Genomic DNA, 15,553 nt, shown 5'->3' with positions numbered 1-15,553 from the left:
CCAACTCAAGGTGAGTCAACTCTGACGACTTGCGGGGGTGCTTGTATCATTGCTACACTTTCTTCACACATCCTGCAGAGAAGTTCTGCAGTTTTCAGTGCTTCTGCGGTACACTCCCAACTAGTTTGTGTGATCTTGTAATTGCTTTAGTTTCATGCTGAGTGGTATAGTACCCCAGGCCAGGCACCCTACCTGTTAACACCCAACCCAAGGGAGCGCCAGGAAGATCATGAGAGGATGGGTTGGTTATTTAAGGGGACTAAAGAGTGTTACTGTAGCTCTCGCACAGCCACACTGATTTCTTCTGCACCAAGAACCACTAGCCAGTCCAGAGTATTTGTACGCCTGAGTAACATCAGTGAGTCCCGGACCTTCCTTGATCTAAGTAAAGCCAGTCAGTGCTGAGTATTTATTTACCCACGAACTACCAGCCAATTTCATGATTTCCCACAGCCGAGTAATACAACACATTCCTAAGTCTTTCTTCATCTTGCCAACACCAGTCAGTCCTGAGTCTTTCTTCATCTGAGTATCAGTAGTGAGTCTCTTCATCGGAGTAACACATCAAATATGGACTATAAACACATTTAGATGTGTAAAAATGCTGCCAAGAAGAGCACTGTCCGTCTGTAGGCACTCTTGCACTCTGTACACTAGTTTATTGCTTCAAAGGTAGTACATAGTCAAAGTTAGTAAGTAACCCCAACAGCAATGACAATAAATTAAATAAACACTGGTCAGAAAATTTCATCCAATAAAATTCATTAAAATAATAATAAACGAGAGGCCACCAGGGGGCGCGCAGGCAATGGCTGCCTGAACGTGCTGCTCTCCCCGAAGCCAGGCGTCCAGCGGGATTCGAGCCCCCCCGAGACCCCCCCGGCGGGACCAACACGGCGGACGGAGCGGGTGAACCCCCAGGGCCCCCCGTGGGAAAAAGAACGGAGCCCGCAGACCCCGGGGTTCCCGAGGAAGGCACAGCGGAGGAGGACGCGGCCCGGACGCGTGAACGCGTCCGAGCGAGCACCGCGTCTGAGGCCCCCTCGCCGCGACGAGTAGCCGTAGGCCCGGAGGCCTGGCGGCGGCTTGGGAGACGGGCTCCCCCCTCGCCCCACCACCCGGAACAGAGGAAAGGAGGCACAGCGACCGGCCAGGAGCCCCCGTGGCTGACCCCGCTCGAGCGGAGAGGTCCGGCGCTCGGCCTTCCCCGCCCCCATCGGGCTGCCGCGGACCGCGGGGTCCCGGAGGAGGGGGGCGAGGGGAGTGAGCGACAACGACGCGGAGGGGCCCAGACCTGCCCCCCCCCCCCGCTGGCGCGAGTGGGGACAACCACCCGCGCCTCAAGAACACCGCGGTGAGGACCCCCGTGGTGCATTGACTCCGCCCTGCCCCCCCCCCTGCGGAAGGAAGAACTCAGGGCGGACGGGGTGAGAGGCCCCCGCCCGCCGTTGGTGGGGCGTGGGCCCGCCCCCACCTCCCCACACACCACAAGATCCCTCGGGCGCAACGCCGAGGCGGAGGAGCCCTCCGCGCCCACGGGCCCAGGCCGCACGGACCAGAAGAAGCGTACCGCGGAGTCCCGGTGGAGGGGGGCGAGAAGAGTGAGCAGCAGCAACGCGGAGGGGTCCGCCCCCCCCCCCCCGGAACGCCGCGGGGAGGACCCCCGGGACATACCGATTCCACCCGCACGGGCCAGAAGAAGCCCCGGAGCACGGGGAACGACATCGAGAGGGGTGTGAGGCCCCCACCCAGGAACGGGTGGGGCGTGTGCCCGCCCCCCCTAGGCAAAGGCTAACCCCCAGGAATGAGCCTAGCCCCCATCTGAACCGCAGAGGGAGTTCGGATACTGACCCGGAGCGGGTGGGGCTCGACACTGCTAAGTGCAGGTGAACATCAGATGAACTGGCGGGAAGCCCTACAGGGATACCGTTTCCAGGAGACCCCCAGAGGCAACATGAGCGCGGACCCCAAGGAAACCATGGCCCGACAGGAAGATGCGGCCCCCTCGTCGGCAGCAATGGAAAGAGGCTTTGCCTCGATCTTGCAGGAAATCAGGGACATGCGTTCAGATATAGCCCAGAAATTTGAAAAAATGGACCAGAGGGTGGACAAGGTCGAAGACAGACTATTACAAGTGGAGGCCAACCAATCATCGACAGCAGCCCAGGACATACAACTATGTATGAGGCTGGAAGCCCTGGAGAAAGAGGGACGAGGAAAGGGCTCGACAGATGGACGACTTTGAAAACAGAGAGAGGCGGAACAACCTCAGAATTTTCGGTGTGCCTGAAGCGGAGGGGGAGACGGAGAGGGACGTCATTCGAATAGTGAAGGATATCATCACCCTCCTATTCGCAGAGGCAATGACAACCGAGCCAACATTCGACAGGGTGCATAGGGCAGGGGGCAGAGCGGGGGCCCCCCGGTCTATTTTGGTCCGCTTCCACTATTACTCCGAGAAGACAAAGGTGCTGGAGGAGGCCCGAAAGGCCAGAGAAATCACCTACAACAACGCCCAGGTCTCAATATATCAGGATCTTTCCTCCTACACGCTGGCCAAGCGCAGATCATGCCGACCCCTCACACTACTATTCAAGGAGCAGGGCGTGCGCTATAGATGGGGCCACCCCTTCTCCCTGAGCTTTGAATACAAGGGCCGACGCTCAACCCTGATCACGGAAGACGACATCCGGAACGCTATTCAAGAATATACAGCAGAACCGCACCCCCGGAGAGGTCCAGTGGGACCAGAAAACCTCAGAACGAACAGCCCCGGTCCATCCGGGGAGAGGAGAAGGCGCACCGGCGCAAGGAAATTTCGGAAAATGAACACTCCATCTCCAGCAAAAGAGGGAGAACGGCACGACTCCGAGGACTGAGAACGGGGGTGACCTACTGAATCCGGGACAGACATGCGCAGATTCGGAGAGTGTACCACTACCACCGTCTCCACGAACAGCAAGTACAGGGGTCACATGGTCGAGATACGACCGGGGGGGACCGTTAGGGGCTCGAGGGGATGAGCTTTATGGGTGAAATGCCTGGCCGAGGTGGGCAGGCTGGTGGTTCGGCCAAAAGCCAGCAATGGCAGAACTAATTGGCTGGACGCCGGGGAGGGGGGTGGGGGCATATTCGGGAGTAGGGGTTGTTCAGACACTGTTGGGACACGGTGGGCAGTTGGGGAGTTTCAGGCCCACCGGGGGGGGAGGGGGTGAGATCCGTAAAGTAGAACCAAGGGAGCATGCGAAGGAGAGAGACACGTGGGTAATGACTGAGAGGGAGGGAACCTGGGACTATGGCTGACAGTCTACCTGCCCTGGGAGTGGGATCCCTCAATGTACGAGGCTTGAATACGCCCACAAAGAGATCCCTGGTCTGTAGAGAGTTCAGAAGGGCCAACCTCGACATCCTCTTCTTGCAGGAAACCTACTGGCCACGGGGGAAGGAACCCAAAATCCGGGGAGGAGGTATCGGGGAGGTCTTCAGTGCCTCCCATAAGAACAAAAAGAGAGGGGTGGCCATCCTGGTTGCGAGGAACGTGGGGCTTGAGAAAGAGGCAGTGCTGAAGGACCCTGAGGGGCGCTACCTGATGGTGCGGGGAACCCTACAGGGAGCCCCACTCACCCTAGCCGTCGTCTACGGCCCAAATGAGGGCCAAATCCAGTTTTGGGAAGAGGTGAGGGATAAACTTAAAGGCTTTGTCCATGGGACGGTGGTGGTGGGGGGGGATTTCAACATGGTCCTGGACCCAATACGGGACAGGAAACGAGTCGGTCCCCAGGCCCCCAGGGCACTCGATGAGATCATGGCACGGGGCTTCCAGAGGGTCAACTCGGAGCTGGGCCTGGTGGACACGGTCCCGTCCCCTAGAACGGACACCCCCATATTCACTTACTACTCATCCGTACACACATCTTTTTCCCGGATAGACTATGTCCTGGTGGATGAAACCTTGTACCCATTTATCTCTGGCCATAGGGTGGACCCAGTCCCCTGGTCCGACCACGACCTGGTTCGAGTCACCATAGCGAGAGGGGGCTTTAATGAACACAGGGGAAGATGGAAGTGTAACGACGCCCTCCTGAAGGACGAGGTCCTAGCCCAGGAAGTCCTTGACGCCATTACAGAATTTTTTGAATTCAATGACAACGGTGAGGTGCGTACACACACCCTGTGGGACGCGTTTAAAGCAACCCTGCGGGGAGTCCTGATCCGACTGGGAACCCGGAGGAAAAGAGAAAGGGAAGCCCAGGAGAGGCATCTGAGGGGAAAAATTGCCCAACTTCAACCGGGAGGCTCCCCCACGGAGCCCTTAGACCGGGACCGGGTGGCAGCCCTGGACGACTATAGGCTCCGACTAAAAGACCTTCTCCTCCACAAAACAGAGAGAAGCCTCCACCTGATTAAACAAAAGTACTATGAAAAGGGGGACAGGGCGGACAGGATTCTAGCTTGGAGGCTGAGGGAAGTACAGAAGAGTAGAATGGTGAAGGCAGTAAAGAACGAGGTGGGGGAGCTGGGGCATGACACTCCTCACATTGGAGAGGCCTTCCGCCGATACTACGAAAGGCTATACTCGTCTGAGTACAGAGGGGACGGGGGGGAGATTGAGGAATTCCTAAACTCCATACAGGTCCCGTCTCTGACTAGGGAGATGGCGGAGGGGTTGGAGGGTCCGGTGACTGAGGAGGAGGTGGAACATGCGATCAGCGGCATGAAGGTGGGCACTTCCCCGGGCGAAGATGGATACTCAGTGTACTTTTATAAAAGGTTTCAGTCGGCCCTCGCCCCCCACCTGGTCAGGGTGTTCAATGCGGTCCTGGAGGGTGGTCCACTCCCGGACTCCATGATGGAGGCAATCATTGTAGTGCTCCCCAAGGACGGTAGAGACCCCACGGAGTGTTCCTCCTACCGCCCGATCTCCCTGCTGAATATTGATGTCAAGATCCTGGCCAAGGTCATCGGGAGCCGGGTGGAGGGGGTCCTACCGAAGCTGGTCCATGGGGACCAGGTGGGGTTTGTTAGGGGGAGACAGGGCTCGGACAACATTCGCAAGTCCATAGACCTGTTTCATTACGCCCAGGTGTCGGACCTAGATGCGAGCGTCCTCTCCCTGGACTCAGAAAAGGCATTCGACAGGGTCGAGTGGAGGTTTATGGAGCTCACTCTCCGGAAGATGGGCTTCGGGACCCACATTAGGGACTGGGTGGCCGCACTGTACAGGGCCCCTAGGGCCAGAGTCCAAGTGAATGGTAGACTGACGGCCCCACTCCCTCTATCGCGAGGAACAAGACAGGGATGCCCACTATCCCCATTGATTTATGTCCTAACTATGGAACCCCTGGCAATAGCAATCAGATCACACCCAGACATCAAGGGGATCAGGAGAGGCGATGTAGAATTCAAGCTCTCCCTGTTTGCAGATGACATTCTGGCCTATCTGGTGGACCCAAGATCCTCACTCCCACCTCTCCTGTCCCTGTTGTCCGCATTTGGGAGATTCTCAGGCCTAAAGATCAATACATCTAAATCAGTCCTCCTCCCTATGAGAACTCAGGACCCAGGACTAGACTCCCGGGACAGTCTGGGGGGAATAGCGGTGGGGAAGACCTCAATTCGATACCTGGGGATCCTCCTGACCAGGGACCTGCACAAACTCGCCCCTGCCAACTATGACCCTGTTATGTCACAGATCACCGCCGATTTAAGGAGATGGGGCTCCACGATCCTGTCCTGGTATGGCCGCATGACGGCAGTGAAGATGAATATACTCCCGCGCCTACTATACCTTTTCACCGCCCTCCCCGCCATCGTCCCCGACCAAACATTCAGGGTCCTCCAGAACGCGGTGCGCGAGTTTGTATGGCAGGGTAGGACCCCGAGAATCGCGAAGGCCGTTCTTACCCTACCTAGAGAGGAGGGGGGGTTCGGGCTCCCTGATTTTCACCTCTATTTCCGCGCCGCTCAATTGCGCGTCCTCTTGGAACACATGAGGGAAGGGATGGGCACATACTGGTCGTATCTGGAGGATATGGATGCGCACCCACTTAAGGTACGCGACCTCTTATGGGCCCCACCTAAATTCATCCCGAACAGACTCAAATCCCACCCAACACTGGGAGTTCTCTGGGCAATATGGAGGGAGGGCCCCCAAACGGCACACCTGACATCATGGCCGTCCCCGATGTCCTCCCTTTGGGGCCACCCATTTAGACTGGGAAACAAGGGGTTCCGTAATGCACAGTCCTGGTCGGACTCAGGGTTGGAATGGGCAGGACAATTGTTCAAAGAGGGAGATTTCCTACCATACGAGGATTTGCAGACCGCCCTCGGCCCGGAGACAATCTCCATATTCGAGTATCTCCGATTGAAGGGTATCCTGTGCGATCAAGCATGGGGCCAGCGGCTAAAGAGGCAGATGACCCCCTTCGAGAAACTACTCGATACTGCAACCTCCAGGAAGGGGGCGGTATCTGCAATGTACAGAATCCTCAACACGGTTGACCTGGAGAAGAGGAGGGGGTTCCGCACTTTCTGGAACGAGCTGGCCGGGGAAGAAATATCTGAGGATTCCTGGTCGAGGATATTCAAAATAGCATTCCACGGGAACCTGTTCACTGCAGACATGGAGCACAATTTTAAAATTCTACAGGGGTGGCACAGAGATCCCATCAAACTGTCAAAAATGTTCACGGGAATTTCCCCCGCCTGCCCGAGGGGATGTGACCAACCAGGCATGAGGGGCCACATGTGGTGGCACTGTCCGAAAGCGCAAACATACTGGGAGAGGGTAAGGGGCTGGATCGCCGAAGTCACGGAGGAATCGCTTCCCCACAATCCCCTAACAATACTGCTGGGCCTCCCCCCAGAGGATACGGAGGTACACAGATACCCGAGGATGTGGGAAACAATGCTGAGGGCCGGGAGGGTGGCATTGGCCCAGAAATGGAAGAGCAGGGGGATGCCCACAAAGGAGGATTGGACACACAAGGTTAAAAACATGTTCTTGATGGACAAACTAACAGCGATGATGAACAATGACATGAACTCCTTTCAGGCTAACTGGTACGGAGTACAGCAGATCTGGGGATGGGAGGTCCACTGAGGCTCGAGGAGGGAATGTGGATGGAAATGAGGACCCACGTCCCGGGGGAGAATGGACGACATGCAGCCTATCACGCAGTTGGAATTTTCTTGCTTTTTTTCCCGAACTCCGGTCATACAAAGTTTGCAACGCATCTCCCTGCAAAGGGGGTTCTACTGGATCCAAGTTAATGGGGGGGAGGGTTTGTTTTTTCCTTTTTTCTTCCTTTTTCTTCTCTGGGGGGGCGGGTGGGGGGGCTCTTCCTCTTTGAGGGCTGATGACATGTTGAATCTATGGTAATGCTTCCAGCCTGTTTGTTATATTATGAAAATGTTAATAAAATAAAGTTTAAAAAAAAAAAAAATAATAATAATAAACACAATACGTGTTAGTGAAGGCAAAACCTGAGTGGAACTCCTAAAGGTAACACTTTCCAGAGGTGCTGCAGGGGAAGGTGTGGGAGGGTGCTCAAAGACTTAAGTTCTCGCATCAAATGCAGGGTCTTCAAATTGAATCATAAAGAGATCTGTAATTATAGTGCTAAGGAGCCTAAGAATCTGGCATAAAGCACACACATTCAGATGCCCTTTTTCATTCCCTTGCTCATTTGCTTAAATAAGGGCGCATTGCAATGCGCAAGCCAGAACCACAAAATGGGATGCACTTTGAAATGCGCCAAACTGAAAGACCTTCCCATGCAGCTCTTTGGACCAGGCACAGGGGAAGCCCAAATTCATTGATGTTCATTTCCGAACCTTATATGAGAGCTGGGACCCTCTACCTTAGTGTCAGAAGCTCACTCCTGACACTAATGTACTCTAGGGGCGGCCCATCACATCTTTGCTCCACTATTCATCCTTTCCAAAATGTGTAGTAGGTCAATTCATTTCAGTCTGTTTTTTTTTTTACTCAAGCCATAAAACAACATCATTCTTAAAAACAATACACCACCGAAGATCAGTAGATAAAAGTGGAGATTATGTCATGATGCCTACCTCCAAGGTGCCAGACAAGACCCAGCTACCCCAGAGGCAGACATCATGTCTTCAAGGGAAGTCACAACAGCCTCAAGTAGGGGCTCTTTGGACTCAGTCCTGGCGCCTTTGGCGCCAGGCTCATATCGGGCCACAGTCCTGGCGCCATAGGCGCCAGGCTCATAAAAGGGGACTTTGTGTTAAAGGTGCTTAGTGTTAATTTACCTGATGCAGACCATGCTGCAACATCCAGGCCTTCTGAGTCCTGAATGGGACTACTTTATCTTTGGAACTACTTAACCACACGGGTGTGGTCAGGGGAGGAATACATACCTGAGAGGAAGGATACATACCTGGAACTACTTTGAAGGCTATTTAAGCCACGCCCAAGCAGCAACTCACGCTTCGCGTTGTTCTGCATCTAGCAGCTGGACGCTCACCGTGTTTGCTCCTGCATTCTGTCTTCTGCCACTCCTGCCAGCATCCTGAAACACCTGCAAAGAGAGAAGAGAAGAGAAAAGGGTAAAGAAGAGTCCTTACATGCTAAATCCGCATTCCGGAGACATCTCGCCGACGGTCCTGAAAAGGAAGACATCCATTTAAAAGCACATCGCATCGATCGCTGCAGCGCCGCATCTCACTCACCTGTACAAGGTACCGCCACGTTCTACGGCGACGTCTGGACTCGCAGCCACATCACCGCGCCTAGGGAGAAAAAGACAAGAATAAAGGTGAGAGGGGAAAGAAAACAAGGAAACCTTAATTTCCATTACAAAGCTTACCTGTTGGGTTATTCCAACTTAATTTCGGGTTGGTGCCGCATCCTGGCATTTCTGGACCCCGGCCCCTAAGGGGAAAAAGAGACATCAGCGTTAGTGAGCGCATTGATACAAGGACACTGAGAGAACTCTCATGAAGCTCACCAGAGTCTCATTCTTCGGTTCCACAGCTCTTCTCGGAATAGTTTCCGCACCTGAAAAAGAGACAACAAACAATTATTATTGCGGAATCATACTCATTAACAGAATCCTTACTGTGCTATACCGGGAAAACAAAACTTGAACCCTCTACAATCAAAATCCCAGTGAAGTAACTGGATACAACGCGCCCCTGCATGAGAAGCAGGATGGAGAGCTCTACCTTTCAAACCCTAAGAAAGATATTCCTGCGAGCCAGACAAGCCAGATTCGAAGGTCCGGTCCAGTCCATCTTCCGGGTCCTGCGCTTCACCATAGAAGAAGCAACAACACTCCAAACCAGACCTGCGCCTCCCTGGGAGTCAGGTGAGCGTAACAGATTATGATCAGTTATGTTTTAGTTTTTTTTGCAAGTATGTATCGGATCGGGGCATACCCTAAACACTTGTAGCCCACACATAACAAAGCACAAGCCACAGAATAATGACCTTGATGAAACTAGTTTTCACAGAGTCTATACTGAAAGTTGAGAATACAGTGGCTTCCGCATATCTGCAATGAGTAGTACACTAAACAAAGGTATCCATGGTTTTTTGTTGTTTGCACACATTTTTTAGAATCTGTCTCAATGACTTTGCTCCAAGGCCTCTCACCAACAATCATTATCCCTGTGGCGTAAACCACAAGGTATTTGGATTAACAGATGACATACATTGATTCCACACGTTTTAACTGGAGATACAGAATATTTTGTTGTTAGTGATCTCCAAGCTGGTGTGATGTGTTGGATTTTCAATGAATTAATGTGTGTATATGTTGGGTAGAAATAATTCGGGTACATTTTCATCCTTTTAGCATTTGATCAACTTAGTGTTTTACAGTTTGTACTATCTTTAAGTTAATATATAAATAAATTGCTTTATACGTACGTCCATCTATAGTTAATACTGATACTTTTCTTTCTCATTTTCCAGATAAAATCTCTCTCCTCTGAATTTGATTTTACTGCGTAATTAATAGAAGGTAAATGACGTCATCATTCCTTACCATGTTTCACTCTAAATGTAGTGAGTAAAGCGTACTTCACTGTTTATACGTGAGATTGGCATTTAATGCTAAAACAATGCCTTACTTGTACTTGAATGTGCTACCTTAGGCTTTGCAACTAACCAGATCCACACCTAATATGGCTGCCATTCAGAGTCTTTGCATAAGATGTAGTTGTCTGATTTTGTTATGCCGATTCATCAAGTTCCTGTTTTGTGCCAGTGAATGTGATTTTGTTATACAATGAGCACTCTTCAGATCCCCAGAGAACATCCTTCCCCGAAAATAGATCAATCAATGGATTCATGGGAGCACTCTTGCTTTTCACTATTACGTTTCGCTCTTGCTCTTACAGTTTATACCTTTGATAGGGTGGACAGAAAGTGTGGCAGGAGCCACTAATTCCTTTTCCACATTAGCATTGTCAGTCACACCTAGCCAGGGTTGGGGATTGAAAGACCTAATCAGAAATGTTCGAGGAAGAAAAGACTGAAGATTATTTTTCCGAAATAATCTTCAGTCTTTTCTCCCCTGAACATTACTGACTTGCCCAAACCTCTACCCACACCCTAGCCACACCCCTACCCACACCCCTAACACACCAAGAACAAGGGTGCAAGGGACTCCCCCACAGCCTCTGCAGCCTTTTTTTGGGGGGGATGGCTGTGGGGGACTACCCTGCAACCCCCGCTCACAATACAGAGAGCAAGGGTGCGGGGGACACCCCCAAACCCATCCAGCAGCGAATGCGTCATTTGGTCGAACTTTTCAGCTGTTGGATTTTTCGAACGGCCGAAATCTGGCCAAATCACGCATTTAGTATTTTCTATTAGGTCGTTTTGGCCGAAACCCTAGCCAGGACACTATTCCAATCCCATGCATAACGTGATCATTCAAATTCAAGTTTCCAAAGAGAAAGTCACACACTGGTGTGATCAACACACTGGACAGCACCTTAGATTGACATACCTCGGGCAACATCTTCACGACCAATGAGCCGAAGTGTTCGGGAGAGCCGGTCCCAATACATGCTCTCCCCTTGATCATCAAGCCACTCTTGAAGCACCTGGACACACTGTTCTGGGGTAACTGGTAAATGGGTACAAAAGCAATAATTAACATTCATTTGGATGAATAGGTAGCAATTAATTTCAATGGTGCACATGTGAGAGTGTGTGTGTGTGTGGTGGCATGTATTTGTGTGTGTGGGTACATGTGTGTTTGTGTGTGTGTTCATGTGTAGGGGTGTTTGTGTGCATGCATGTGCGTGTGTGTGTGGGGGGTGTTTGTGTGAGTTCAGCTAACTGTGCACACATGTTTACAAATAATAGTTTCTTTCATGTGCATATTTTGATTCTACTTCTGGCTTCCGTATTTTGAAGTTGCAACTCTCCTCCTTAGTGAATATATGCTAAGATCTTTCTGGAAGGGTGATGCTGAAGACAGTATACCAAGAGTAGATATGTCTAGCATAGGGGTCTGCAGCTTTGGGTTTTCCAGATGTTTTGCACTGCAACTCACATCAGCCCTAACCAGCATAGTCAATTGTGAGGCATCATGGGACTCATAGTCCAAAACATCTGGAAAGCCCTACCTTTCGAGACGCCTGACCTTTATAGGAATGGGGGTTCTGCCCCTGCTCGAACCATCACTCTAACACCATGTGTACCATGCTTAACTCTGGATAATGAGTCTTCGCCCAACCCAAGATTACCAATTTCTCGCTTCCTGCGCTTCAGTCTGTTGTTCTCTAGAGAGAGCTTATTCAGCTCATCGTCGACATTGATGTCTGGGTTGATGAGCCGCGTGTGAAAGTCTTGGCACTCTTCGGGGGTCAACAGCACAGAGATCCTCAAAATCATGTGGGGACCAAGATCATCTGCAACTGTAGGAGTAAAGTGCAAAAATTGGTTTCACTTGATGACTTTGTGTTCCAAGTTACATATCATTTCGATGCAGGCGATTAGAGAGGGGACGGACTACCAATGTATGTCTGTACTAATTCTCCCTCTGCAGAACCTATGCCCTTCCACAACCTGCACCGTGAATGCAGGGAACTAGCAGGGGTGCGGTGGCAAGATTTAGAGCTTGATGCCTGGTTGTTAGATTTGGCTTTGGGGTTGCTCCTGTCCAGAGGAGAAGCCAGGATTGCCTAACAAGTGGTGCCTGAAGCTCATGTAGTTGGGCCCAACGCAGTGACATTAACATCTGTAAATCCCAACACAGCGCAACTGGTGAAGTGCCACAGATGTCATTTTACGGTTCTATAACCACAGAAAGTGTGGCCGCAGTAGAGGTGCCTCTGCCACAGCCAAAGGTGACAGCTAGTCCTCACATTGCATTGGAAGACATTCTTGCAGGGGGTGTGTCTGGCAGTCTTCTTGATCTACCTGTCAGTGATGTTTCCATCAATAATACTGCCACCTCCAGTCAAGTGTGGCAACACAAACTGTAATTGAGGTGAAAGTACAGCTCTTTAAGCTCTTCAGTGTAAGGTTGTAATTGGAGATGTAACTGTTGTTTTAAAGTTCTATGTAATATTGTTAATAATGTTCGTATATTTTTAATATTTTTAATGTTCGTATACTTTTTACTACAAGGATTGCATGCACGGTATCTTAATAAACATGCTGTGCTACTCACTACCTAAAAAGGTGGAAATTTACCAAGATATAGAACTTAACACATTCAACTGGTGACTTTTCTGAAAATGGCACCATTCCCTTTGCACCCGCAAGCTTCAACATATATGTCATATATCACAGCTAAATCACTCGTGTTTTAGTACCTTGTCTGAAGGGTGGAACATTGTAGAGAAAGAAGGCAGCATGTTTTAATTTTATTAATATATCACTTTCAATTTGATTGCCCAAACTTAGAAACTATCAAGTGCATTTACAAAAATACAGAGAGATATTTCATAAATGAGCAGTGGATTTCAAGGATGTTTGTTTTGGGGCATCAATAAACAAATGGGAGGGAACATTCAAAAGTTAATATGAATAGTACAAGAGCTCTAACCTGAAATAGACATTTGACCATTCTCAGAAACAGATGGATTTAAAATTTAAGTGATTTCAATGCTTTGGAAATTATTGGAATATCAAAACACACAGTCATAGGTAAGGGCTAAAGACGAGCAACTTCTGCCTGGTGCCCCCAATTCTTTACACAACACAGGAAGAAGTTGTTTGAGATTCTATTTTTTCCTTCCTTCTACATATAGTGGCCTACAGGTCACTAGCTCTCCCTATCAGAAGGTCTAACTATCCCTCAATTCATTTGTTCTGTTCCTAGTTGGTGCTGATGGCCTATCTAGAACAGGACATAGAGGAGAGACTGACCCTCAACTGACTCACTACTTTACAATATTTAAAGTAAAACACTTAAGGAAGTTTGTACTCTTTAGTCCTCCCTCTCTAGTGTGAAGAATAAAAACTGTTCGGCAGTTAACTCCGCTTGTTTCATTAAAATTATTTTTTCACCCTCCCCTTTATACGTTTTTCTAAAATCTCTGCTCGCCTGACCCCTACCGATATTGACTGCGGAGGGATAAGTACTGCTGTGCTTAACAAAACTGCCTATGACCCTGCCTCCTGTAAGACTGCAATCTCAACGTAGGTTCCAACTCTGTCTTGTCTGATCCACTCTGGGTGACTCCCAATGCTTGTCTCCCTACCTGCCTGATGGATTTCTGTTTCACCTCCCAATGCTTGTCTCCCTACCCGCCTGATGGATTTCTGTTTCACCTCCCAATGCTTGTCTCCCTACCTGCCTGCTGGATTTCGGTTTCACCTCCCAATGCTTGTCTCCCTACCTGCCTGCTGGATTTTTGTTTCACCTCCCAATGCCTCTATCCATACCTGCCTGCTGGATTTCTGTTTCACCTGACAATGTTTGTCTCCCTACGTGCCCGCAGGATTTCGGTTTCTCCTCCCAATGCTTGTCTCCCTACCTGTCTGCTGGATTTCTCTTTGACCTCCCAATGCTTGTCTCCCCACCTGCCTGCTACATGTCTGTTCCACCTCCCAATGCTTACCTCCCTACGTGCCTGCAGGATTTCAGTTTCACCTCCCTATGTTTGTCTCTACAGGTGGCTGCTGGATTTCTCTTTCACCTCCCGATGTTTGTCTCCCTACCTGCCTGCAGGATTTGCCTTTCACCTCCCAATGCTTGTCTCCCTACCTGCCTGCAGGATTTGCCTTTCACCTCCCAATGCTTGTCTCCCTACCTGCCTGCAGGATTTGCCTTTCACCTCCCAATGCTTGTCTCCCTACCTGCCTGCAGGATTTGCCTTTCACCTCCCAATGCTTGTCTCTCTACCTGCCTGCGGGCTTTGTTATTCACCGCCAAATTCTTGTCTTCCTACTTGCCTGCTGGATTTCTGCTTCACCTCCCAATGCTTGTCGCCCCACCTGCCTGCTGCATTTCTGTTTCAGAAAGGGAATTTAGGGTCCAGGCATGTGCCAAGTATTTTTTTTAATTTATTTGTTTTATTTGTATTTATTCATTTCTTAGATCACGTAGTGATTCAAACAGGAATACTGCACAAAAATAACAACAGTCTGCGGGACAATCCTGTTTCCAGGCGCTTTACGATATAGTGGGAGTGGACTGGAGATGAAACATCAACAAGTTGGTGTGAAGGAAGTGGGAACAGGAAAAGGGGGTCATAGATATTTAATAAAATAGATGTGCACCGTGGGTACTCTGTATGCGCTCAAACTCAGTCAGATGATGTACAAACGTGAAGGAGTTGATAAAATAATGCAGTTTTGGGGACAGGGACGAGGAGAGACGAATGAGGTTAGGGACAATGAGATAGGACAGTCTAGTATGCAATCTTTTGTCGGGGGGAAATTCTCCCGGGGTCGGCTGGGCCGTCCGCAGACCTCCGGGCAGGGAGGCCCCAACTCCTCCCGCGTATCCCAAAAATGAGTATGAGGCACACGCAAGAAGCAAGGTGGTTCTGCTGTTTATTAAAAATGGCAGGGATGGGTCAAGGATCGTACGCGTCCGTCCTGACACTCTCTTCCAATTCGTGGGGCTCGCAGGCCCTTTTTACCTTAGTATGACGCGCTACTTGCATCACCTGGGAAAGTTAGCAAAAAACCTATTGCCACTCTGGATTGGTTCCTCGAGTGGTAGGGTTACTATAGCATACGTATAGAGAGCGCTGTTAGTGGTTGAGGGTCAGTCAGGTGGTATATTTGGGTTGTCCCTTCTATTAGATACATGAAAATTGTTACATGAAGACCCCTGAGGATTGGCTAATGTTAATGGCGTCAGTGATAAGTGCCCCATGTTCTGATTGGTCCACTCGCGAGCCCCCCAGTCTGGGACCATCGTTGTTCCCAGCTCGCGGTGCACCTGTCATTTGCAACAATGCATAACTATGGGTATGTGCAGACAATGCGAGGATTTGTTCATATGCTGGAGGGCAGACTACTCCCACCGCCGCAGATGTCCATTGAGTCGCTTCATTGTTGCTGTCTGTGTCTCAAAACGTGGGATCCAGGCGCCTCCTTCCT

General features: G+C 50.4%; 1 protein-coding gene across 2 annotated transcripts in view; it reads right to left on the bottom strand.

The window, feature by feature from the left end:
• The window catches only part of TMDD1 (transmembrane and death domain 1), a 115,998-nt gene that overhangs the window by 47,053 nt on the left and 53,392 nt on the right, over window positions 1-15,553 (bottom strand). For both annotated transcript variants that reach the window (XM_069632606.1, XM_069632607.1), the window contains exons 2-3: window positions 11,737-11,907; window positions 10,992-11,111 (exon numbers count right to left, since the gene is read on the bottom strand). In XM_069632606.1, the coding sequence (XP_069488707.1) occupies window positions 10,992-11,111; window positions 11,737-11,907 (291 nt within the window). The remainder of the gene's footprint in view (window positions 1-10,991; window positions 11,112-11,736; window positions 11,908-15,553) is intronic.

This window comes from Ambystoma mexicanum, chromosome 13, assembly GCF_040938575.1.
Source record: "Ambystoma mexicanum isolate Mex_15411 chromosome 13, UKY_AmexF1_1, whole genome shotgun sequence".
In the NCBI taxonomy this organism is placed as follows: Eukaryota; Metazoa; Chordata; class Amphibia; order Caudata; family Ambystomatidae; genus Ambystoma; species Ambystoma mexicanum.
Note: the sequence above shows the minus strand (reverse complement) of the source record. Positions and strands in the feature narration are given on the sequence as shown.